This window comes from Sinocyclocheilus grahami, unplaced genomic scaffold, assembly GCF_001515645.1.
Source record: "Sinocyclocheilus grahami isolate Dianchi unplaced genomic scaffold, SAMN03320097.WGS_v1.1 scaffold167.1, whole genome shotgun sequence".
Lineage (NCBI taxonomy): Eukaryota > Metazoa > Chordata > Actinopteri > Cypriniformes > Cyprinidae > Sinocyclocheilus > Sinocyclocheilus grahami.
Genome location: NW_015505346.1, coordinates 558,911 through 583,512, shown reverse-complemented (window position 1 = coordinate 583,512; position 24,602 = coordinate 558,911). Strand labels below are relative to the sequence as shown.

General features: G+C 39.6%; 1 protein-coding gene across 1 annotated transcript in view; it reads right to left on the bottom strand.

Moving 5' to 3' along the window:
- Positions 1 to 24,602, bottom strand: part of diaph2 (diaphanous-related formin 2) — a 329,306-nt gene that overhangs the window by 185,207 nt on the left and 119,497 nt on the right. The window contains exons 13-14 of the mRNA XM_016282860.1: positions 14,794 to 14,892; positions 10,247 to 10,341 (exon numbers count right to left, since the gene is read on the bottom strand). Of these exons, the coding sequence (XP_016138346.1) occupies positions 10,247 to 10,341; positions 14,794 to 14,892 (194 nt within the window). The remainder of the gene's footprint in view (positions 1 to 10,246; positions 10,342 to 14,793; positions 14,893 to 24,602) is intronic.

The following is a 24,602-nucleotide window of genomic DNA, read 5'->3' as shown; positions in this document are numbered from 1 at the left end:
CAAAAATTAAAACAGGAAGGGGGCCAACACTTTTTCACACCACTGTATAATTATGTATATATATATATATATATATATATATACACGTCTAATATATATATATATATATATATATATATATATATATATATATATATATTTTGTTATGTGTTCCACAGGAGAAGAAGAGGAAAAAACAAACAAAAAAAAAAACTAATACATGACATGTGGGTAAAAGTTACCAAAGTCAGCAAATGATAACATATTTTTTGTGTTTGTTTTGTTTTTGTTTGGGGGGGGGGTCTCCTTTAAGAAATTAAGTTTTCAATATTATGAGATTAACCTTACAAATAATAGGATAGCCTTCATATTTTGGCATGATTTACTATTCATTAATATTACTCCTGAACGCAATTGAAGTTTTAAAAAAGTGCCTTAAGTTATGCAGTCCAGCGTAGGTGTATGAATGAAAAATCTGCAGTTTGGAAAGTATTCAGACCAAAGGGACTCATAAAGCATACTTCACAAGAAAGGAGTGAAACAGGATCGAGTGTCGCACATTTCCATCTTATCAACTCAGGAATCAAAAATATATGAGGTGCTAAAATGAGAAAAATGGGAAGTATGGAGTTCCTTTGAATACTAAATTGCACAAGGGTACATGTTACATTAGTACATTTCCTTTGCAGTAGTCGAGTGGTCAAAATGGATGAATCCTAAGGAATGATTGGCATAATTCATAACAAGTAGAAGGTACTGTAGGAGCATACTAATGTGGTGAGGAATGTCATTCAAAAATGAGCAGTTTTTCATCTGTCTATGATATATAATTACAGAAACTCAGCGGTGACACCGCTCTGCACCTCTGTCGATGCAATGACACACATCGTAGTGATGACATCACTGGGGCTCTGGGGGGAACTTAGCTGTCAAATCCACAGCTGAGGTACTCCCCACAACACACAATGATTAACATAAATCAGTCATGCTACAGACTTTTTTATATGCTTGAAAACCCTGCTTGTGAGAGAAGAGGACTTTCCACAGTGACTGGCAGACAGAGCCCTTCTAAAGATCAGTACATGAAACAGTGCTGACTGACCAGTAATAGGCAGTGTTAAGAGGGAACTGAGAGAACCTCTTGGGTATTTGCAGTCTGTGTTGATGGAGACAGTCAGAGAGCACCAAAAGAGACAGGTAGAGAGGGCCATCTCACTGACTTATAACACTGGGCTGAGATCTAACATGCTCAAATCAACTGTATGACCACATATAGTGCCAAAAGTACTCACTCGCTTGGACTTTTTCTGGTTTTGCTGTGTCACAGCAGCGGATCACTGTGGATTTGTGAATATGGCCTTTCTGCCACTGATCAACAGGCAACAGACAGACTCTTTAGTGTCAAAATAAAAACAAAGTGATCTAAAACAAAATAGAACATAATTTCATTTGAATTCACCTGATAAATAATAAAGATGTCAATAGTCGTGCAAACATGTTTTTTTTCTCTCCTGTAATAACAAGGAGGTCAATTTTGATTGATTTGTAGAAATATTTTCATTTTGATCTGTTGTTCTGTTAATCGAAAATGTCTGAATATATCCATGGTTTTGTGAAACAATAAAAACACTGAGCACTTTAAACAAAAACTAATAAAGAAGTGACTGATAAAACTGGAAAAAAAAATAAAAATAAACTATTAAATTAAATTAAATATTAAATCAAATTAAATATTAAATTAAATTAAACAATAGCCATAATTTGTCTCAATTTATTCTGTCAACATTTTAGTCAAGGTTTGGGCACTGAATGACTAAATCAATATTCTAAATATTCTCAGACAATCTAAAAAAATATGACTAAAAGATTTACAATATAGACGTTTTAAATTGCAATTTTTAAATCAACAAATACAAAATCTGACATACTATATACAAAATTTCCACAATATTTTGACTGCATATAAGCATTGCTCTTTTGATTATCTTCATCCAGGTATGTTCCTTTCTAATACACATCAAGTCGATGCAAATTAAAACTGCTTGTATATGACTGTTAAATGGCTCAGCATCCAACGCATGCATTAAGCAAGTTTGCAGAGATATCTGTGAACCTAATGAGAGAAGAAACCTGGATAGCAATTAACAGCACTTCATCGTAATATTTAACAAATTGGCCAATTATAGATATGCTGATATTTTTAGTTCGGTTTGAAGTTTGAAAAAGAAGATCACACAAAACCACAGCAGGAGTATCAAAGCCTACAGTACTATTTCCTGTGAATAACTGGCCTTTCACTGAACACATTAACTGAGCTGAATTGAGGTTAGCCCTGCCATAATGAGAGCATGTGAGCTAAGAAGAGAGACGTGCAGTGGGTCATTTTCAAATGAAAGCTATTAGTGTTCATTACACAGCTCCCTGTTGATAGCGCTATACAAAGAGTACAAAGGTTGAGTCCATCTTGAATATGATGAAGATAGAAAAGCTTATTAGAATTCCGAAATAAAGTTTTGCTCCAGGCCAGCACAGTGCCTAAGTACAACCCTCGTATAGAAAACGAACCAGAGAGAAAATGAGAATAAGAAACATCCATCCATATGAAAGTAGAGATTGGGCAGCAAGACTGTCCTTTAAAACTCCTCTTCCGAGAAAACTGCTGACAAAATCCTTGTTTATCCCTCTCCGTTCCTTTCCTTTATCAAGACTAACCTGTTACTTTGTTTATCATCATATTGCATTGCATTGGAGTGTGGTCTGTTTGTCTATTGTCCTATTCTCAGCACACTATAATGCCACTGGTGCATTATTTCAGAGAGGGCCACAGCCTTTGAGAGCTTATTAATGATATCTGCATTGTTCTGGCTTTTGGCTTTACTGTGCTTTTGGCATCAGCAGTACAAGGGCATTGAACCAAAAACCACTATCCCCGCATTAAAATCTTCCCAGAGGGCTGCGGGCTTCTTGAGAGATTAAGACACCACTGGAGAACGCAAACTTAAGATACTGCCTCCCTGGCAGCAAACGAGAAATCCCGGGGTTTGTTTCTCTAATTATTGTCTAAACTGATTACAGAGATTTAGCAGTATCAAAAAAGTGCTGTAAAGAAACCTTCAGGCTTATCTTCACACATTTCATATGGGGTCAGCAGGGTGCAGCTGCCGAACTCAGTTGCGCGTGAAAGAAATGGATGTGTATTAATATAGAAACATGATGCAGAGTGAAGGGGATTTGCCTGGGTGGAAGATTTAAGGTTGTGGCCTCATTGGTGGCTTGAACAAAGCAGAGCATGGCTGAACCTGGCTTCTTTTGGGTTGTGAAGCAGGCTTTCTGAAAGACGTGAGCACAATGGCGGTGTGTGCACCTTGGTCTCTTTTGCACTTGCCCAGTCTCTTTCTCTTCTGTCTGTGTCACACATCTACAGTGGGGCAGAGCTTCTTTGTCAGCACGTCTGCCTCTTTTATGGGAACCTTTGCCTGGACCAGACACTATAATAAATGCCTTTTTATCTGATTGTTTTGCAGGCCCTTTGTTGTCAGTGGGATGACGGTTCTTTGCTTGCATGATGAGAAAATGTGGAATGACATCCACAAAGCAAGAATAACTTAAAAAAAATGAAATAAGAGGGATAGAGTCAAAAATAAAAATAAAAAAGAGAGAAGCTAAGCCTCATTCCTGTCAGAGAGAGAAAGCAAGCAAGCGAGAGAGAGCGTCTGAGTGAGGCACTGCATTTTTCTCCAGACAATGGAAAGTAAGTGTTTGAGTGCTTGGCTGTGCAGGCAAGCGTTAGATGAGAGGCTTCACACGCCTACTGTATGGATGCTACACCCTGGCAAGCCTGCTGGGGTTTACAGATCTGTGCATCGCTTGTATGATCCGATGGAGCAAGAGGAGTACTGTATGTGTAGGATGGAGCACACTGAACCAATCAGCTCTAACAGATATATAGGTGATTGTTTCGTAACACTTGCTGCCCTCACAGAGACATTGTTTACATTACACCTCAAATTCAGAGGAATACAGCAATTTCTTCTTTGATGGCACTTACACTAGAGTTTATGCTGAGTCACAGAATGCTTTTATTTTAATGGCAAATGTGCATTGTGAGGATGTAGGGGAAGAATACATGGGTTTGTGAAAGTGACACTGTTACAGTACATAAACACAGGTTGAGAGCAAATATGATGTGCTTTGATCAAGTTTTTTAAATTCTGATTTGATAAGTAGCAGCAAAGAGGGCAGACAATTGTAATTTGAAGGAGAATTCAAGTCAATTGAATTAAAAGAAAATGTGAAATTTACTGTCCCTCACATTAGCGTTAACTAGTTTTTTTTTTTTTTTTTTGCAATTTGATCCAAAGGTCATATAATACAAAGTATAGTGTTATAAAAGTAGACACATTTAAAAAAAAAAATCAAAACAAACATTTGAGGATTTATGATGCTGATGACCGCTGAAAGGTGTCGTCACAGTCTTGTGAAAATGGTCCATTTAAAAGAATATATATACAGTGGGTACGGAAAGTATTCAGACCCCCTTAAATTTTTCACTCTTTGTTATATTGCAGCCATTTGCTAAAATCATTTAAGTTAATTTTTTTTCCTCATTAATGTACACACAGCACCCCATATTGACAGAAAAACACAGAATTGTTGACATTTATGCAGATTTATTAAAAAAGAAAAACTGAAATAACACATGGTCCTAAGTATTCAGACCCTTTGCTCAGTATTTAGTAGAAGCACCCTTTTGAACTAATACAGCCATGAGTCTTTTTGGGAAAGAGGCAACAAGTTTTTCACACCTGGATTTAGGGATCCTCTGCCATTCCTCCTTGCAGAGCCTCTCCAGTTCTGTCAGGTTGGATGGTAAACGTTGGTGGACAGCAATTTTTAGGTCTCTCCAGAGATGCTCAATTGGGTTTAAGTCAGGGCTCTGGCTGGGCCATTCAAGAACAGTCACAGAGTTGTTGTGAAGCCACTCCTTCATTATTTTAGCTGTGTGCTTAGGGTCATTGTCTTGTTGGAAGATAAACCTTCGGCCCAGTCTGAGGTCCTGAGCACTCGAGAAGGTTTTCGTCCAGGATATCCCTGTACTTGGCCACATTCATCTTTCCCTCGATTGCAACCAGTCGTCCTGTCCCTGCAGCTGAAAAACACCCCCACAGCATGATGCTGCCACCACCATGCTTCACTGTTGGGACTGTATTGGACAGGTGATGAGCAGTGCCTGGTTTTCTCCACACATACCGCTTAGAATTAAGGCCAAAAAGTTATATCTTGGTCTCATCAGACCAGAGAATCTTATTCAGGTGTTTTTTAGCAAACTCCATGCAGGCTTTCATGTGTCTTGCACTGAGGAGAGGCTTCCGTCGGGCCACTCTGCCATAAAGCCCCGACTGGTGGAGGGCTGCAGTGATGGTTGACTTTCTACAACTTTCTCCCATCTCCCAACTGCATCTCTGGAGCTCAGCCACAGTGATCTTTGGGTTCTTCTTTACCTCTCTCACCAAGGCTCTTCCCCCCCGATAGCTCAGTTTGGCCGGACGGCCAGCTCTAGGAAGGGTTCTGAACGTCCCAAACGTCTTCCATTTAAGGAATGGAGGCCACTGTGCTCTTGGGAACCTTAAGTGCAGCAGAAATTTTTTTGTAACCTTGGCCAGATCTGTGCCTTGCCACAATTCTGTCTCTGAGCTCTTCAGGCAGTTCCTTTGACCTCATAATTCTCATTTGCTCTGACATGCACTGTGAGCAGTAAGGTCTTATATAGACAGGTGTGTGGCTTTCCAAATCAAGTCCAATCAGTATAATCAAACACAGATGGACTCAAATGAAGGTGTAGAACCATCTCAAGGATGAGCAGAAGAAATGGACAGCACCTGAGTTAAATATACGAGTGTCACAGCAAAGGGTCTGAATAATTAGGACCATGTGATATTTCAGTTTTTATTTTTTAATAAATCTGCAAAAATGTCAACAATTCTGTGTTTTTCTGTCAATATGGGGTGCTGTGTGTACATTAATGAGGAAAAAAAATTAACTTAAATGATTTTAGCAAATGGCTACAATATAACAAAGAGTGAAAAATTTAAGGGGGTCTGAATACTTTCCGTACCCACTGTATATAAAATATACAATTGCTAACAGTGTTATCAAATTATTTGCGTTTTTAAAGAATAACTTTCAAGTGAGCTGTAGATGGACAGCAAAGGTGATCTAAATGTACAAACAGAAGTTGTTGATAAGTTGCTTATTATCATGCATCCCTTATGAGTTCTTTGCTTGCATGATGAGAAAATGTGGAATGACATCCACAAAGCAAGAAGAACTTAAAAAAAATGAAATAAGAGGGATAGAGTCAAAAATAAAAATAAAAAAGAGAGAAGCTAAGCCTCATTCCTGTCAGAGAGAGAAAGCAAGCAAGCGAGAGAGAGCGTCTGAGTGAGGCACTGCATTTTTCTCCAGACAATGGGAAGTAAGTGTTTGAGTGCTTGGCTGTGCAGGCAAGCGTTAGATGAGAGGCTTCACACGCCTACTGTATGGATGCTACACCCTGGCAAGCCTGCTGGGGTTTACAGATCTGTGCATCGCTTGTATGATCCGATGGAGCAAGAGGAGTACTGTATGTGTAGGATGGAGCACACTGAACCAATCAGCTCTAACAGATATATAGGTGATTGTTTCGTAACACTTGCTGCCCTCACAGAGACATTGTTTACATTACACCTCAAATTCAGAGGAATACAGCAATTTCTTCTTTGATGGCACTTACACTAGAGTTTATGCTGAGTCACAGAATGCTTTTATTTTAATGGCAAATGTGCATTGTGAGGATGTAGGGGAAGAATACATGGGTTTGTGAAAGTGACACTGTTACAGTACATAAACACAGGTTGAGAGCAAATATGATGTGCTTTGATCAAGTTTTTTAAATTCTGATTTGATAAGTAGCAGCAAAGAGGGCAGACAATTGTAATTTGAAGGAGAATTCAAGTCAATTGAATTAAAAGAAAATGTGAAATTTACTGTCCCTCACATTAGCGTTAACTAGTTTTTTTTTTTTTTTTTGCAATTTGATCCAAAGGTCATATAATACAAAGTATAGTGTTATAAAAGTAGACACATTTAAAAAAAAAAATCAAAACAAACATTTGAGGATTTATGATGCTGATGACCGCTGAAAGGTGTCGTCACAGTCTTGTGAAAATGGTCCATTTAAAAGAATATATATACAGTGGGTACGGAAAGTATTCAGACCCCCTTAAATTTTTCACTCTTTGTTATATTGCAGCCATTTGCTAAAATCATTTAAGTTAATTTTTTTTCCTCATTAATGTACACACAGCACCCCATATTGACAGAAAAACACAGAATTGTTGACATTTTTGCAGATTTATTAAAAAAGAAAAAACTGAAATATCACATGGTCCTAAATATTCAGACCCTTTGCTCAGTATTTAGTAGAAGCACCCTTTTGATCGAATACAGCCATGAGTCTTTTTGGGAAAGATGCAACAAGTTATTCACACCTGGATTTGGGGATCCTCTGCCATCCCTCCTTGCAGATCCTCTCCAGTTCTGTCAGGTTGGATAGTAAACGTTGGTGGACAGCCATTTTTAGGTCTCTCCAGAGATGCTCAATTGGGTTTAAGTCAGGGCTCTGGCTGGGCCATTCAAGAACAGTCACAGAGTTGTTGTGAAGCCACTCCTTCATTATTTTAGCTGTGTGCTTAGGGTCATTGTCTTGTTGGAAGATAAACCTTCGGCCCAGTCTGAGGTCCTGAGCACTCTGGAGAAAGTTTTCGTCCAGGATAACCCTGTACTTGGCCGCATTCATCTTTCCCTCAATTGCAACCAGTCGTCCTGTCCCTGCAGCTGAAAAACACCCCCACAGCATGATGCATACATATATATTCATTTATATATTCATTTATATATATATACAAAATATATACAAATCCCTTTCCATGTGCATGTGCCCTTATAATTACGTCCTCCACTTGATTCAATCGTAACTGAACTTTGAACTTGAGTTCATTTCCAATAAATATCTTATTAAATACTGAGTCAATAGAACAGATTTCATATTTACTTTCAAGGAATATAGAAGAGCATATTCTCATTCTATCCTAAACGAGACCATGCTCATTTCTTTCATGTGCGGTCAGTCTGAATCCTGAGTGTTACCACTGGGACATTTACACTCATCTGGCTGTCTTTCCTATTTTGAGACGTGACATTTCCTTGAGGCAGTGTGAATGATGTCAAGGTAGAGCAGCAGTCACCATGTCCCTACCCTAGGAGAAAAAAAAAAAAAAAAAAAAAAGGACAATACCTCTCTATCCATATTGTTTGAGTGGTTCAGAGGCACGTCTGTCTGTGGCTGCAAGCTCACCCACAAGCCTCTGCCAACATCCCGTCGGCACGACTGATGCATTACTGTCCTGCCAGAAAACCGCTAAAAAGCCTATACCATTACCGTGCAGACATAAAACTGGACCTGTGCATTACCTCCCGCTCAAGGATGAGGATATCATGCCGTGGCTATGTGAGTTCCAGGGATGAAGATAGGGCAATGAAGGTGATAAATGTGAGGGGGCGGGTTTGGATGAGTGAGAGAGAGAGGGATAAAGAGAAAAAAGGATGAAACTGAGAATAAAGACAAGGGAAAGAGGTGTGCAGACCTGACAGATAAATCTCCTCTATAAAGCGCAGCTGAATGTGGGAAAAGGTCATCACTTTAGCTCTTCTGCTTCTGTAAAGAACGACAGGGCTGTCACCTCAGTTCAGGCTTCCACACACCCAGCCCAAACCACCTGGCAATTAAAGGTCATCTCTGCTCCCAGTAACAACCAGGAAGGGCCAATGTGGACCAGGACATCTAAATATTCCTTATCTCCTCTACCTTTCTCCAGCTTTGAAAGACGAGCAAGGAGAAAAATACAGATTGAAAACAAACAAAATCCCTCATCTAGATGGAGGGGGGGAAATGCAGATGAATTCTGGCACTTGGACATAGCCCAAGCACTTCAGAAGCAAAAGCTAAAATAAAAGTCACAAATCCCCCTAGTGGTCTCTGAGAGAAATGCCAAGCTGTCAGTTGTGAAGCAGAGTTGACTCTTTCAAATCCACCTAATTCACAGTGGTGAAAAAGCCACCAGTGGGTTCGAGGCAAAGGGTGGTCTAATGTAAATGAGATCAACTTTCACAGACAGCTGAGGTATCTTTAGTTCAGGAAACACATGCCATTTGCAATTACCACGTTTAAGATGAACAAAAACCACTGAGACAGTCAGGGCATGAAGAGCTTCCCGAAGGATCATCAATCTTGCCTGTAAGACAAAGGGCAGTGGGAGGGAGGGTGGGGCGGCAGGAGTTTTGCCAAGTCCTGTCCCAAAGCAGCTATTATGAGAGAGTGAAAGTGGAGCTTCTACTGGGCTGGTGAATGAAAGCAGACAGAGTATTGTACACGAAGCACTGCCTGGCATCAAAGACGTCTCTTTAATGAAGCCTTTCAAATGCACACAGTCATCTGTAAGCATGACGAATCTCTGAGCAAAGACAAACGTAGGAAGTTTTTACAAATGCTATTCAGAAAATTCCCATGAACGTTTGACTTTCGAAAAAACAGATTTATCTGTTTAGGGGTTTGGTGTGTTTCTGTCAAAAGTTCACACACACACACACACACACACACACACACCCTTTAGCAGCACACAATTCTGAGATTTGTCTTTAACAAAAACTAAATGTCTGTTAACTAAAAAAAATAAATAAAAATAAAATGAATAAATAATAATAATATTTTTTATGACTCCAAACTATCAATCTAAACCATAAACCTGCCTCTAAAATAAATAAATAAATTCATTCATTTTATTTTATTAAAGAGTTTACATAAAGAAGTGCAAATAAATAAATTATTGTACCATTTAAATATTTTTTTTAATTTTAAAACTGTATCAGGTGACACAACTTCAGCAGCCCTAAGATACTAAAATAAAACACATAATAATAATAATTTAAAAAAAATTATTAATAACAATGGTGCACATGTAGAGTACAAAACACACACACACACACACACAAACAATAGAAATAGATTTAAAGCAATTTATATATATACATATACATATATTTAAAACCTGGACTGGATTTTGACCAGGATGTGTTTGCATTTCATACATTGCCCTGTGAACGGATAAAGGTTTCAAATGGGGGATCAAGCTGCATTATATGTGAAAGTGCCTATGCACACACAACTCACCTGGATTAGTGCTTCACTTAGCCTCTCCTCATCCACCTGCAGCACGATATCCCGGATCTCTTCATAAGGCAGCCGGAATGATCCCAGGAAAATTGCTGTTTGGAAAAAAAAAAAAAAAGTTATTTTCTGACCCTGTAGTTTAGAATGTTATAGTGTTCAACAGGGCCTCCCTCAGAAATGACCATGGGACAATGTCAATAAATTCTCAGGTGGATGGTAAAAACACCATTTGAGTGTTTGTTCCACTTCGGGGCAATTGGAAGTGAAAGAGAAACACAATTTTCTGGCAACACTAAAAGCAGCTAAAACAACCTCAGATTTGGGGCCCTATCACCAGATAATGACTGCACATCTTACACTTTCACCCAGGTTGAAATGCAGAGAACCACAGGTGCAATTTACCCAACAGCTGAATTTGATAACCGCCATCGCTTCTGAGGAAAGAATAGTCTGTAATTATAGCATATAGCTTATAGTGCGCCGTTTAAAGTGCATCAGTGGGGGACCGAACATAATTGTACATTTCTGTATAAAGCAGTCACTGCATTGAGGTTAAAATTACCTTAACATTTACGTAGATTAAAACAGTCAAGAGTTTTCCAGTAGTGTCTGGAAACAATGCCGAGCAGAACCTGATTTTGTTCTGGGAAATTATCCCAGTACAAAAAGCGTTCAAGGGGTTGCTCTTGTTTTGTACCACCTACCTCGAAGCTATTTCAGCAAATCTTTGATGGGAATGCATGGCTGAGCGGATCTACTGAAGATGATACGTGAGAGTCTGTTCTCTGAAATAAGTATTTATTTGGTCAGATTCCTCTGAATTGCATCAGCCAATGAATGCGAAGGACCTTCTGCCTCACCCCACCATACAGCTCTCTGGTGTGCAGGTGAACGAGGTCCAACTTTCTGATGAACAGTGATTTAATAAACTACCATTCCCACCAGCTGATTGAGTGAGTCTCTGTGAAACTATGCTCTATTTTCTGCAATTCATTAGTCGGCCATCTGCGTGTGACAATATGCCGCTTTCTTCGGAGAAAGGACTGCTCTGTGCTTTTTTATTTGCTAGAGATGAAGGTAGAGCAAACACAGCAGCATTTCAGAGCAGGGAGCTCATCTGGCAAAAACCAGACACAATGGCATAGGAAGAAATTCTTATTGTAGCTTCGGTGTGCCAAAACACACAACGAGGTTTTAAAACTAGCCTAACAACACAATACAGCCTGGCTATAGGGATATGCTAATGAAGCAGTCATCAGTAGCATGATGAGCCAATCATCAAGAGTATCACATGCCAATAAACAAACAAATGGTTAGTCACTGAATGTGGTGAGTTTAACAACCCCCAGTCAGAACTTATCATATTTGGTGCAAAAAAATATATATTTATTGGACGACAAATGCTTTCGCCTCATCTGTTGATTCATTAGCATAATTTACACATTCACAGTAAGTGAATTATCCTGAGTTTTTCCTCTAACAAGTTTGTCCATGACACAGATGCATCCCATAATTCTTTTCCGTTCATATCCACTCGTACTCATCAGCCCGGGGATTTAGTCACATTTTGTGTTTTTTTTCAACGCAGCAAACCTGGCAAGTCCGCCAAATTGCAAGCATTAAGCAAAGAGAGCACTTCCGCCCCATATATATAAAATGCTATCTATACTAAACCACCTCCACACACAAGCATAATTTATAGCAACTCTCACTTTGTTTTAAATGCAGTCCGCTACATGTGTAAAAAAGGAATGCTGACGGAGGGTCGACGTGACTCTTCTGGAGTTGGACCAAGGAAGGGAAAAGAATGCTGGGATTGTTAAACATGCTAATGGACCACAGAGCTCTGCTGGGTATCTCTGTGTTAATAGAGGAGCATGACTTCATGTAGCGGTTGCCTGCTTTGCTCAGTTCCTCCTACGTTAACTGCACTCGTGAGATTCACAGCCTCCTTGTCACATCTGGATTATTGTTTCAGCTGTGCACGGAGCCACACCCGGTGCCCCAGGTCCAAAGTAGCAGAACAAATATCCAGCTTCTCTTTACACTCACAGTGATGTGTGGGATCATGTGTGTGTCTGTGTGGGATTGCTCACAGCCCCCCAGGATCAATGAACTCAGCAAGTTTTCCTAGAATTTCATGGCCAAAAAATGAAAGTGTGGGCATTGTCCAGTCAGCCCACAGACTGTACTCTCAGCATGAGGGGAAGACAGCAATAGATACCTGGGGGTATGAGTAACTCTCTCTTGTCCAAGTAAAGAGCTGAATTGAGTTGCACAAGTACTTTGGGTCATTTTCACAACCCTGGATCAACCCTGTCTTTGAGGCCCCCTTTCACAAAAATAAAAATAAAATAAAATAAAATAGTTTGGCATTTAAGATTCTTTTACACAATCTCTTTCTGCTTTCCTGTCCCACCTCCCCTTTCCTTTCTCTGTGAGAGATGACAGATTTGTGGCTGAAGTGAATGTGTAACAGCACTCCCACTCGTGTTCTAGCATTAGTTACTCCAAAGCCTGAAGTGATGTGTGTGGTACAGAATGCGTGTGTGTTGCATCAAAGACAGGGTAAAGATTTCAAATGAGAATGAGAGAATGAGAATGTGAAAGTAAGTGAATGAGGGGAAGAGAGAAATGTCACTGGCATCTTTTCTGTTAGGGCCATCTCCATCTGCTCCAGCTCTAATCGAAGAAGAAAAGAAGAGAAGAAAAAAGAAAAACACACACAAACCTGACCTTGATGTCATCTACCCTTGCTGCATGTTATATGAGCATGTTACATGATTCATGAAAATGGCACCCCTTTTGTTGCATTAGTACTGATTGACACAAGCATCTCTATTATTACTGCTCATGGTAAGTGTTAAGGATTTTAATAAATTCTAACACTACCTATTGTATTAGCCTTCAGTGAATACCTCATTCCAAGATATGAATGATACATTACACTGTGCAGTTTTGTTAAAAAGTGTGCTAATACTGTTCTAAGCAATGAGACTCACAATGTTTTTATGACAAACAAGAAACAATCAATCAAACAAATCCATGAATTAATTCATCCAAGCCATATCTAGGGACCAGAAATGCATGAGCCATTCAGCAACCCCATATAAAACTCTAGTAACTGCATATGACCTGGAAATCACCCAAGAATCATTATAGAGAAGTACAAGCACAATTTATGTCTGAAAATGCACACACCTAGTTATATTTTTATTAGCCATGTTAAACCAAAATGTGGATAATGTGGCTTAAAATATGTTCTTCAACAGCAGCCGTGTAGCCAGACTTAGAGCTTCATCTTACTCTATTCGCACATTTAAATTGCATTGATGTATTCAATTGGAATCCAAGTACTCTTCCGGCAAGGATGAAAACAAGCATGGGTAGGACATACACTCAGGTGGCTGGTTATTTTAACATTTGCTATGAATATTTCATGAAGTGTGATATTGTATATCTAAGGTGTTCTCCTCTCCAAGACAAAGAAGCCAACATTTCCAAAGAAGAATAAAATTGCATTCTCATGCTGCTTTCATCAATCAGAGTCCAAAGAGTCGCAGGAACTCTTGAGAACACAATGAATTCATACACACACACACACACACACACACATACACATAGTCTCTTCCCTGAACATTCAAGAGTGGGAGAAAAAGTTGCAGTGGAAGAGAGACATAGTTACTAAATGACAGGAGGGTCTGGCAGGCTGATCAATACGGGCTACAAAACAAGATTTGTTCAGTCCAAACGGTGACATCAACAGGTAGTTCTTTTTGTCCAGTAGAGAGTCAAACTCAGTGTTTCAGTGTCATGGGGTAAAGACAAAGTAGAACTGTAAAAATGGCCCAATTTAATTAAACTGATTTTGATAAATAAATGTATTGTGTTTTATTTAAGTAAATAAATTCTACTCGCCATCGGTTTTTATTTACATGTTGGGACAAGAATGAATGAATCAATCAAAACAATCAATGTCCCAGATGGAAGTACCCTTGGTTTGGGGGGAATGTTTTGCTTTGTCTGTGGTTAGGATGAGGCAGAAACAAATAAAATGCTTTGTCCTTTTTCCTGATATCCTCCTATGTGTTTATGATACAACTGATATCAGAGGAATTGGGTAGAATCCATTATCAAAAAACAGCATCCACAAAACCTGTTGCAGGAAGAGCAAATACTGATGAATGCTGCTTGACAATACAAGAGGATAAGAGGAAATTCAAAACTGACATGATACGTAGGAAAACAAACAAACAGAAGAGAACCGAGGAAAAGTGTCAGTCAAAGCCTGACAACATTGCGGCTATAGATTCAGCAGCCTGAACTGCTTTCAGTACAGAGAAAGTTGCTTAGATCCATCTTTTCCAGTATGGAGCAAAAAATACCTAGGACTTCTCTTAAAAAATAATAATAATAATAAATAATAAAAAAGACAATTCTTTAGAGACAAATGTAACTTATTTGGAAGGAAGAACAAAAAACACAGATCTGGAGGCTCTTGGCTGGGTGTTAGGGGACACAGATGATATGGAATGCTGATAACTTACACAGATTCTGGGCTGTCTTGGCATCCAGAATCCGCAGCTCTTTTGCTTTTTTCTTGAATTGTGTCATCCTGTCATCTGGTTCTTCCACATCCTTTTTCACTGAAAGCAAAGAGACAGAACCAGAGGGTAAGCATTAATTATCAAAACCAGTAAATGCATCTGCTCATTTGTTTGTTTGGTTTTTTTTGGGGGGGGGGGGTGGTAGACATTTGCAGACGCTGAGGGTTTAACAAATTTCAGACATCAAGCATAAACAGAATGACTGCACAAACTGTGATTACAGGAAAAATAACCAGATTTTTGCATTTTTTTAAGAAACCACCACCATATTGTATGGTGTTTTGAAAGGTTGCCAGTTGTACTGAGTGGCTCTTATCACATTGTTATGCTGCTGCTAAGGTGTTCTGGCTGGTTCCTAGGTGCTTGCATAATGGCACAAGATAAAAACCCAATATTTCTGTGATCAGAGATAAATAATCGAGCTGTTTCACACTACCTTTATGTCTTTTTTGTATTTTTAAAGTTGACTGCTGTCGACATTCATTGTGTGGCCAAAACAACTGAAACATTCTTCAGAATATCATTTGCGCTCCTCAAAAGAAAGTCAGTCACACGAGTTTGGAATGACACAAGGGGGCGTGAATGATAACAGAACTGCCAAATTAGATACTTCATCCAAGTCATACGTTTGAGGAAAAGTGGTGCCCACCTGAGCGAGCATTGCTAATAACAAAAAACAAAGCCTAAAAACTGTATCAGAAGAATGGATTGTATTATTTTGGATGTGGTCTTTTCATACGGCTAACCAAAATGAAAAGCATGACTGCTGTGCTTTGGACCACACTTTTTATGAGCTCCCGCTGTAGCAATAAAAATGACATATGTTCCTCTCTATAAGGTAATTATACATATGGCTTCTCGATAACAGATCAAGGGTGGAAAGCATAAGGACAGAGAAACGCTAGATCATGGCAGATGTGTCACGATTAAACCAAGACACTGATGCATGTCAGACTTCCTTTTTATAGCATGACATATAAAAAAACGAGGGAGGGAGAGAGGGATGAGAAGAGAAAATTGAAGGTAGGAGAAAATGGAAAAGGAATAGAGAGAGACAGGTGAGATAGAAAAACAGCAAGAGAGACATACGTATAGAGACGACGTGCTAAAGAGACCATTGGCGCATGACTGTGGCACCGCTTGGTATATTGGAGGGAGATTTTGTGGGCCTGCTATTGACAAACACAGGGCTTGCTCTGTCAATGGCTCAGAGCCATGGAGACAATTTTGTTATTTCTGTAATCCTAAGGAGCAGCAGGAACAGCAGCTTGGAACAGCCTCAAACCAATGTTAATTCCATATGTGTGTGACTAGTATTCGAGGGACCGGCTCCCTTTGAGGCCTGCTTGAAGAGAGCCTCTCCCTGAGTGACATAATGTGTCAGCAAAATCCTCGGCCGAACCATTGTCACAGTCAACTACCTACTAACTAAATTAGAGCGCAATCAAGGCCGCAGCTCTGGGACCCACCCGAGGGAAAGCGAAAGAGAGAGAGAGAGAGAGAGAGATTCTGGGTAATACTCAGGTGAAAACAAAGACAGAAGAAGCCTAGGTTTGGCAGATTGCTTGTGGGAGTAGGAGCGCACCTCAGCGCTAATCATCACAACTCTGCTATTTATTTAAGCCCAAGATGGAAGTCTCCCAGGAAATCGCTTACAAACAAACCTCTCCTAAGAAATCTGCATATGTGAAGGAGCTATCAAAGCAGGAGCATCTCCTCAGCAGGTGGATTTGCTGCTGGCTACAGGCCCTTTGCTGTTGTGTCAATAGCACTGTGGTACTGATGAATGCCGATTTTGGACTGGAAGTGATGGTGACTCTATTGAGTCTGCTCAGTGAGATGGATTTTCTGCTAGTTTGATTTATTTATTTATTTATGTTGCTGCTAATAGCTCAGGTGTGCTCAGGAAAAATGGATACCAAGTAATTAATTTGTGTGAGCATTTTAACACCCTGACAGGTGATAGCACTTGCAGTTCCAATAAGTTATTAATTATATCTAATTAAATCCAAAATTCTGGCATGAAACTCTAGATGGTGCAGTCCGATAGGTCTAACTCAATCTGACATAATGACATCATTATAACATGGCACAGCTGATTGGTTCTCCATATCGGTAGCCAATGAGCTCGCTGCTCAACATTCAAATACTTTGCTAGTGTTTGCTGTTGCAGTAACACTTCAAAAACCATCCACCTTCCCCAGCTCCACCTGTATAGATCTGCTACAGGGTGACCATGCATGCTATGGGGGTTATTCATATGTTATACGCACAGAAGCAGTATTTCTAACTGCAGCATGTTGTAGATGTATAGGCAGTAGCAAGTCTTGGTACTTGCTCTGCCACAGCAGCAGCATAGCAGATCTATTCCGCCAAGACCAAACACATTAACATTGTCATTGTCGTACATTATCAAGCCAATACATCCGAGAGTTGTCATGACAGAAATAAATTTCACAAGCTGATAACAGTGCTATGGATTTATAGTGTATTTTAGAAGCTGGAAGTTTTACTGTGACTTTTATTATGACCTTTCTCTGCTTTCCTTACTTTTACGGTCTCTCAAATATGTCTCACAATGATGACACCGTGAGTCCATACTAGGGTTTTGCACCATTCAGTAGATAGACAGACAGACAGACAGACAGACAGATAGACAGATAGACAGATAGATAGATAGATAGATAGATGGATAGAGATCCATGGTTATGATAAGGGCATACAGTAGGTACTACTCAGAAAACAGCTTCAACATGAGAAACCCGAAGTCCAGAGAAAATAAAATATCAGGAAACATGGCTCCCGAAGGATCTTAATATTTTAGGGGAAGGGCTGCAGGTGAAGAAACATATTGTGGAGCTCAAGATACCCCCACCACCCCCTTAGGCGCATTGTCACACCCTTCCACCAGCTGGCTCTCCCACCTGGGTAGCCCACGCTCTCAGCAGGATGTTCTCAACACATCCTCAGGCTCTTCAGCTGTTAGAGATCCGCAGCCTGCAAGGCCCGCGCCTCCTCAGTCTGAGCGGTGCTGGATTAATGAGAAACAGGCACAGCTCAGCCCATCGCTACTTCCACTTATGGTGGAAAAGGGCAGTTTGGGAGGCTTTGTTTTGTATCTACAGCATGCTTGCTGATTCAATTACACTCCACCCTACATGTTTCTGACAGAGGCTCTTATCTGTTGGCTTGCAACCATTTTGTAGTGTTACAGGAAGTGTGACAGAACTGAATAACTAGAGAAGAGCAGGACATGTCTTTGTTTCTAATACAAAATATTAGTTCATGATGGGCTACAGTTCCACCCTCTGTCCATCACTGATGATGGGAACAGGACTTCTGCCAAAAAAAAAATGATTGCAAGGAAAGCAAGACAAAAATTTGTAACAGCCAAGTGAGCTAAGCCTCTTGATCTACCCACTAGAATATGCTTAGAGTATTGACACAAGCAAAAGACTCACAAAGCAGGACGTGTTCACTAAAACTGCTCCTCCATTTGTTGAGCTGTTATTTGTGTCTTATTGTGTAAAAACTGGATTTTTTTAAAAGAAAGGCTTAACTAGCCATTTTAAAGGCACCTGACCATTAAAACAAACAAAGACTTTAATGACATCACATTCTAAATACATAATTAATATGGAGTTGGTCTCTATAACAGTTTGCACTCTTTTGGGAAGACTTTCCACAAGATTTTGGAGTGCTTTTGTGGGAATTTTTGCCCATTCATCCAATAGAGCATTTGTGAGGCCAGCCACAGATGTTGGATGAGAAGGCCTGGCTTGCAATCTCCAATCCAGTTCAACCCAAAAGAGTCTGATGGGATTGAGGTCAGGACTAGTCAAGTTCTTCCACACCAAACTCATCCAACCATGTCTTTATGGACCTTGTCTTGTGCACTTGGGCACATTCATGCTGGAATATAAAAGGGCCTTTACCAAAGTGTTCCCAAAAAGTTGGAACCCCATTGACTTCCTTTGTATGGCCACTGTTTTTTTCAAAATATATGTTGTGTTCCTTTGATTGTATGGTTCCTGTCTTTCATTATATAGAAAAACAGTTATTTAATTATTTCAAATGTATTATTTTTTATTCCACAAAAGAAATAATGTTACAAAGGTTTGCAACCACATGCGGGTCAGCAAATGATGACACATTTTCATTTTTGGTTGTGCTATCCCTTTAAACGGTAGGCTTAATAGCCTACAGTTTAAAGGATTAAAATCCAATCATCACCACAGTTGAATAACAAAAATAAACAAATATCTACATTAAGTGGATTCCTAAAACACCATAATGAATTGCTAGAGAAATAAAGTTTTATTTGGATGTAGATAAAACCTTTTGTTAGTTTTGTGTTAAATACAGTAAAACAAAATAAACTGGGCCTCACAGCATTACAAGGATACGGGCTGTGTATAGTGAAACAAATACAGATGGCTCGTTAAGATTTTATGGAGAACCGCATTTATACAAAGAAATAAAGTCAATTCAAGACATGTTGTGTACATGGAGGACATAAATAACATGAATGAATACAAGAAAATGTAATAAATAATTGAATAATTGGGCCAACTATTGATGAAGAAAAAAGCCAGGTGGTTTTTGTTATAAACTGACCGTGAAGGACTGATTATGTTCGGGGTGTTTCGGCGCAATAAAAACAGCAGTATTTCAGAGTGATGCTTCAGTAATGCGATCCATTAGAAGGAAAACACAAAGTCGAGAGGTATTCAGGGGGAAGGTGGTTTCAAAATGTTAGTAAAATATTAGCAGTACAAGATTGCTCCTGCCAACGTAATCACATACATGTGTGTTGAGTCCACAGATATTGTTATATGTAGGGATGAGAGAATAGCTCTTGGCAGCCATGAGAGGTGAAATGCAATAGCAATAATAGAACTTACAATAAGAAAAGCAATAAAAAAGGCAACAGAAAAACACACTCAAGTTCACAGAAACCCTGAGCGGTGCTGGATTAATGAGAAACAGGCACAGCTCAGCCCATCGCTACTTCCACTTATGGTGGAAAAGGGCAGTTTGGGAGGCTTTGTTTTGTATCTACAGCATGCTTGCTGATTCAATTACACTCCACCCTACATGTTTCTGACAGAGGCTCTTATCTGTTGGCTTGCAACCATTTTGTAGTGTTACAGGAAGTGTGACAGAACTGAATAACTAGAGAAGAGCAGGACATGTCTTTGTTTCTAATACAAAATATTAGTTCATGATGGGCTACAGTTCCACCCTCTGTCCATCACTGATGATGGGAACAGGACTTCTGCCAAAAAAAAAATGATTGCAAGGAGAGCAAGACAAAAATTTGTAACAGCCAAGTGAGCTAAGCCTCTTGATCTACCCACTAGAATATGCTTAGAGTATTGACACAAGCAAAAGACTCACAAAGCAGGACGTGTTCACCACCTCTCCAAGAGGCTAAAACTGCTCCTCCATTTGTTGAGCTGTTATTTGTGTCTTATTGTGTAAAAACTGGATTTTTTTAAAAGAAAGGCTTAACTAGCCATTTTAAAGGCACCTGACCATTAAAACAAACAAAGACTTTAATGACATCACATTCTAAATACATAATTAATATGGAGTTGGTCTCTATAACAGTTTGCACTCTTTTGGGAAGACTTTCCACAAGATTTTGGAGTGCTTTTGTGGGAATTTTTGCCCATTCATCCAATAGAGCATTTGTGAGGCCAGCCACAGATGTTGGATGAGAAGGCCTGGCTTGCAATCTCCAATCCAGTTCAACCCAAAAGAGTCTGATGGGATTGAGGTCAGGACTAGTCAAGTTCTTCCACACCAAACTCATCCAACCATGTCTTTATGGACCTTGTCTTGTGCACTTGGGCACATTCATGCTGGAATATAAAAGGGCCTTTACCAAAGTGTTCCCAAAAAGTTGGAACCCCATTGACTTCCTTTGTATGGCCACTGTTTTTTTCAAAATATATGTTGTGTTCCTTTGATTGTATGGTTCCTGTCTTTCATTATATAGAAAAACAGTTATTTAATTATTTCAAATGTATTATTTTTTATTCCACAAAAGAAATAATGTTACAAAGGTTTGCAACCACATGCGGGTCAGCAAATGATGACACATTTTCATTTTTGGTTGTGCTATCCCTTTAAACGGTAGGCTTAATAGCCTACAGTTTAAAGGATTAAAATCCAATCATCACCACAGTTGAATAACAAAAATAAACAAATATCTACATTAAGTGGATTCCTAAAACACCATAATGAATTGCTAGAGAAATAAAGTTTTATTTGGATGTAGATAAAACCTTTTGTTAGTTTTGTGTTAAATACAGTAAAACAAAATAAACTGGGCCTCACAGCATTACAAGGATACGGGCTGTGTATAGTGAAACAAATACAGATGGCTCGTTAAGATTTTATGGAGAACCGCATTTATACAAAGAAATAAAGTCAATTCAAGACATGTTGTGTACATGGAGGACATAAATAACATGAATGAATACAAGAAAATGTAATAAATAATTGAATAATTGGGCCAACTATTGATGAAGAAAAAAGCCAGGTGGTTTTTGTTATAAACTGACCGTGAAGGACTGATTATGTTCGGGGTGTTTCGGCGCAATAAAAACAGCAGTATTTCAGAGTGATGCTTCAGTAATGCGATCCATTAGAAGGAAAACACAAAGTCGAGAGGTATTCAGGGGGAAGGTGGTTTCAAAATGTTAGTAAAATATTAGCAGTACAAGATTGCTCCTGCCAACGTAATCACATACATGTGTGTTGAGTCCACAGATATTGTTATATGTAGGGATGAGAGAATAGCTCTTGGCAGCCATGAGAGGTGAAATGCAATAGCAATAATAGAACTTACAATAAGAAAAGCAATAAAAAAGGCAACAGAAAAACACACTCAAGTTCACAGAAACCCTTTCTGTGATTTTTGGACAGAGGGCAGCCCATGGGAGCTCCTCATTTCCAAAGTTCTTCACATTTGGGCGTAGAGATTGTTTACTGGACTTGAATCCTTCTGCTGGGAGCTGTCCATGTGATATCTCCCCCCAGGCAGCCAAAGCCTTGAGCATTAGCAAGCTAAACACTACCACATGTTCGCTTCCGGACCGAAATTATTCACCCAAGAGCAGTCACGGAGACATAAATCTCGAGATGGTGAGCGGAGGACTGAAAACACTGATGACAGGTCCTCTTAAAATGTGTTCAATGTCCCATCAGACGAAGCAGACAATGTGGAGTCTGACTGTCCGCTGGGAAGAGCATTGTCGGAACGCGCAATCTGTCTGGAATAATCTGACTCATCTACCTCCGCAAAACTGACTGTCCAAACTTGAACAATGCCAATCAATACGAGACAGATTCTTTCAGGAATTAAATCAGGCCTGAGTGAAAAATACTTCAACAATTAGAGTATGATAAAAAGGAAAGTTCAGTGGAAAACAAAGTTTCTGTCATCATTATACTCTCCAAAACTAGGAACAAACACACACACACAAAGTTTAAGAATAGTTTTTGGAAGTCAGAGAGGGAAATGAAAAAAAAATAAAGGAAGGTAGAAAATAAAGATACAAAGAGTATTGATGTGAAAGAAGAGTAAAACAAGAAAAAGAGAGTCACTTTTTTTATTTTTCAAACACACAACTGAGGTTTAAAAGCATTATTTTATTGGAGAATTACAGCTGTGACTATTTCTGCCAGTGACTAAGACTAAAGAGAGGTCTCTTTCTCAACCCTGCAACCAATTTATTGCCTGGATATAAGCCGACCACTGCGTTCCCACCATCTAGCCTCTCAAATGCATGCTCACACTCTCAGAAAAAGAAATCCTTTAGGGACAAACCTGAAACTGTTTCTTTTTCTTTCATCCAAGTGAACCTGCATTGATCGGACAAGGCCGATCAATAAGAAAAAAACGCACACAAATTGAATCTGAGCACAGCATAACGAAGATTCTGGCACTGAGTGTTTAATATACGTTCTAAATTTGGGGTGGAGATTTTGCAGCGGAACAGGTGAGTGCATTTTGATGATGTGCTTTGTAAAATTAGTGTCTGGAGCTGTTCATTTGTATTAGTGAAGGGATTCGAGTTGTTTTTACTCAAGTACCCGAGAATTTGTTGATGTCAAAAGAGTCTGTGGGCCTTAAATACAAGGGAAGCTTGTCTGAATGAGTATAATTCAACCTCTCTCTGACAGATTTCTGATGTCAGGTTATTAGGAGGCATCTTTCCTATAACGACTTACCCCTTTTCCTCAGTCTTTACCGTCACAGTGCTGGGGAGCTCAGGCAAAGCTGTCTTGCCTCAAGGTGAACAGCACAGAAAAACAGCTGGGGCAGAGGGCCGTGCTCTCCCATCCACGCAATTAGCATCTTTAATGATAACAAGGGAAAAGGGGGAGGTTAGCGCTAATGATAATTGTGATGGGACGGCAGGTAAAGCTTGATTCCCTCTGAGGATGATGTGATATGCCTGAGAGACTTTCAAAGCATGACCAGGTGCAGGGGTCGCTAATACACTCCCGATTCTCACCCTGGGTTCTCCTAGTAGCCTGTGGAGACTAAGTGGAGAAGAGGCTAGAAAGGTCACAGCCTGACCCAATAACAACCGGCTCTCTAACAGTTTCATTATGAGTGAGAGACACACTGAGACTGAGAAACTAACAGCTGGACTTGGATAAGAACTCAGGAGGACTGCCAAGCCCTGTTTCTCCTCCTCATGTCAGAAAACTTTTGTTTACGGTAACCTCTGTGGTTGTGGGAAACACAAAGTGCAGCATTTTGTGAGCAAATACACTCATATCATGAAGCATCCGATGGATTTAGGCCAAATGACAAAGCAATGCTGTAACCTCCACTTCATTTTCGCAAGTGATTTTTGTGGTGTTCGAAGTGGGACTTGCTCAAGCATGGCTTCTTTTATTGGTTTGGAGCTCACTTAGCACGCACATTCATACAGTAATCTGGCAGAGCGGCACTAACAGCTCTCTCCTATAGTATGGCGCTGCAGCGTGCAAAGCCGATAATAGGTTATCTCTCATATTAAATTCGCACGATCACATTTGTGTGAAATGAAAACAGGCGTCTATGAAAGACGATGGATCGTACTGACATTACGCCTTATCGTAAGGTCATTTGTGAGAATCCATATCACCTGGATTTAACAAAGAGGAAGTGCCAAAATAATGAGCGAAGGAAATACATCATGTTTTAAAGAAGGTGTCAGCTGTGCGAACATGAATGGGTTGTAGTTCATAGCTGCGGTATTACAGTACCAAGACCCAATCATGTCTTTAATTTCTAGCTAGGCAGTTCAAGTGTGCACAGAGTGTGGGAAGAGTCATTCCTCAGGGCTGTTAACTGGCTGCAGAGGGCTACACAGCCATGCCCTTTGGAATCAGGCCCTCAGTCAATGAGCTTCGAGAAGAGATGGTTGGTTTGACCAATTACATTTAAACCACCAAACTTTAATTCTGTACTGAAAGCAGATCCCTGAGGCATATGGCCAACAGATTGTTCATTTTTAGTGTCTAGAAAGAATCTATTACCTAACAAAACAACAGTCTATCTGTGTGATAGTGGGGAGTTTTACTGCATAAACTCTCACTGACCTTTCCCAGGGTGCACCTCTAAAGCAAATAAGGAGCTATTAGTAACACTCTAGAATAAGGTTTAATTTGTTAACATTACTTTAATGGCTTAGATATAATAACACCTTTTATTACAGCATTTAATGTTTATTTATACATAC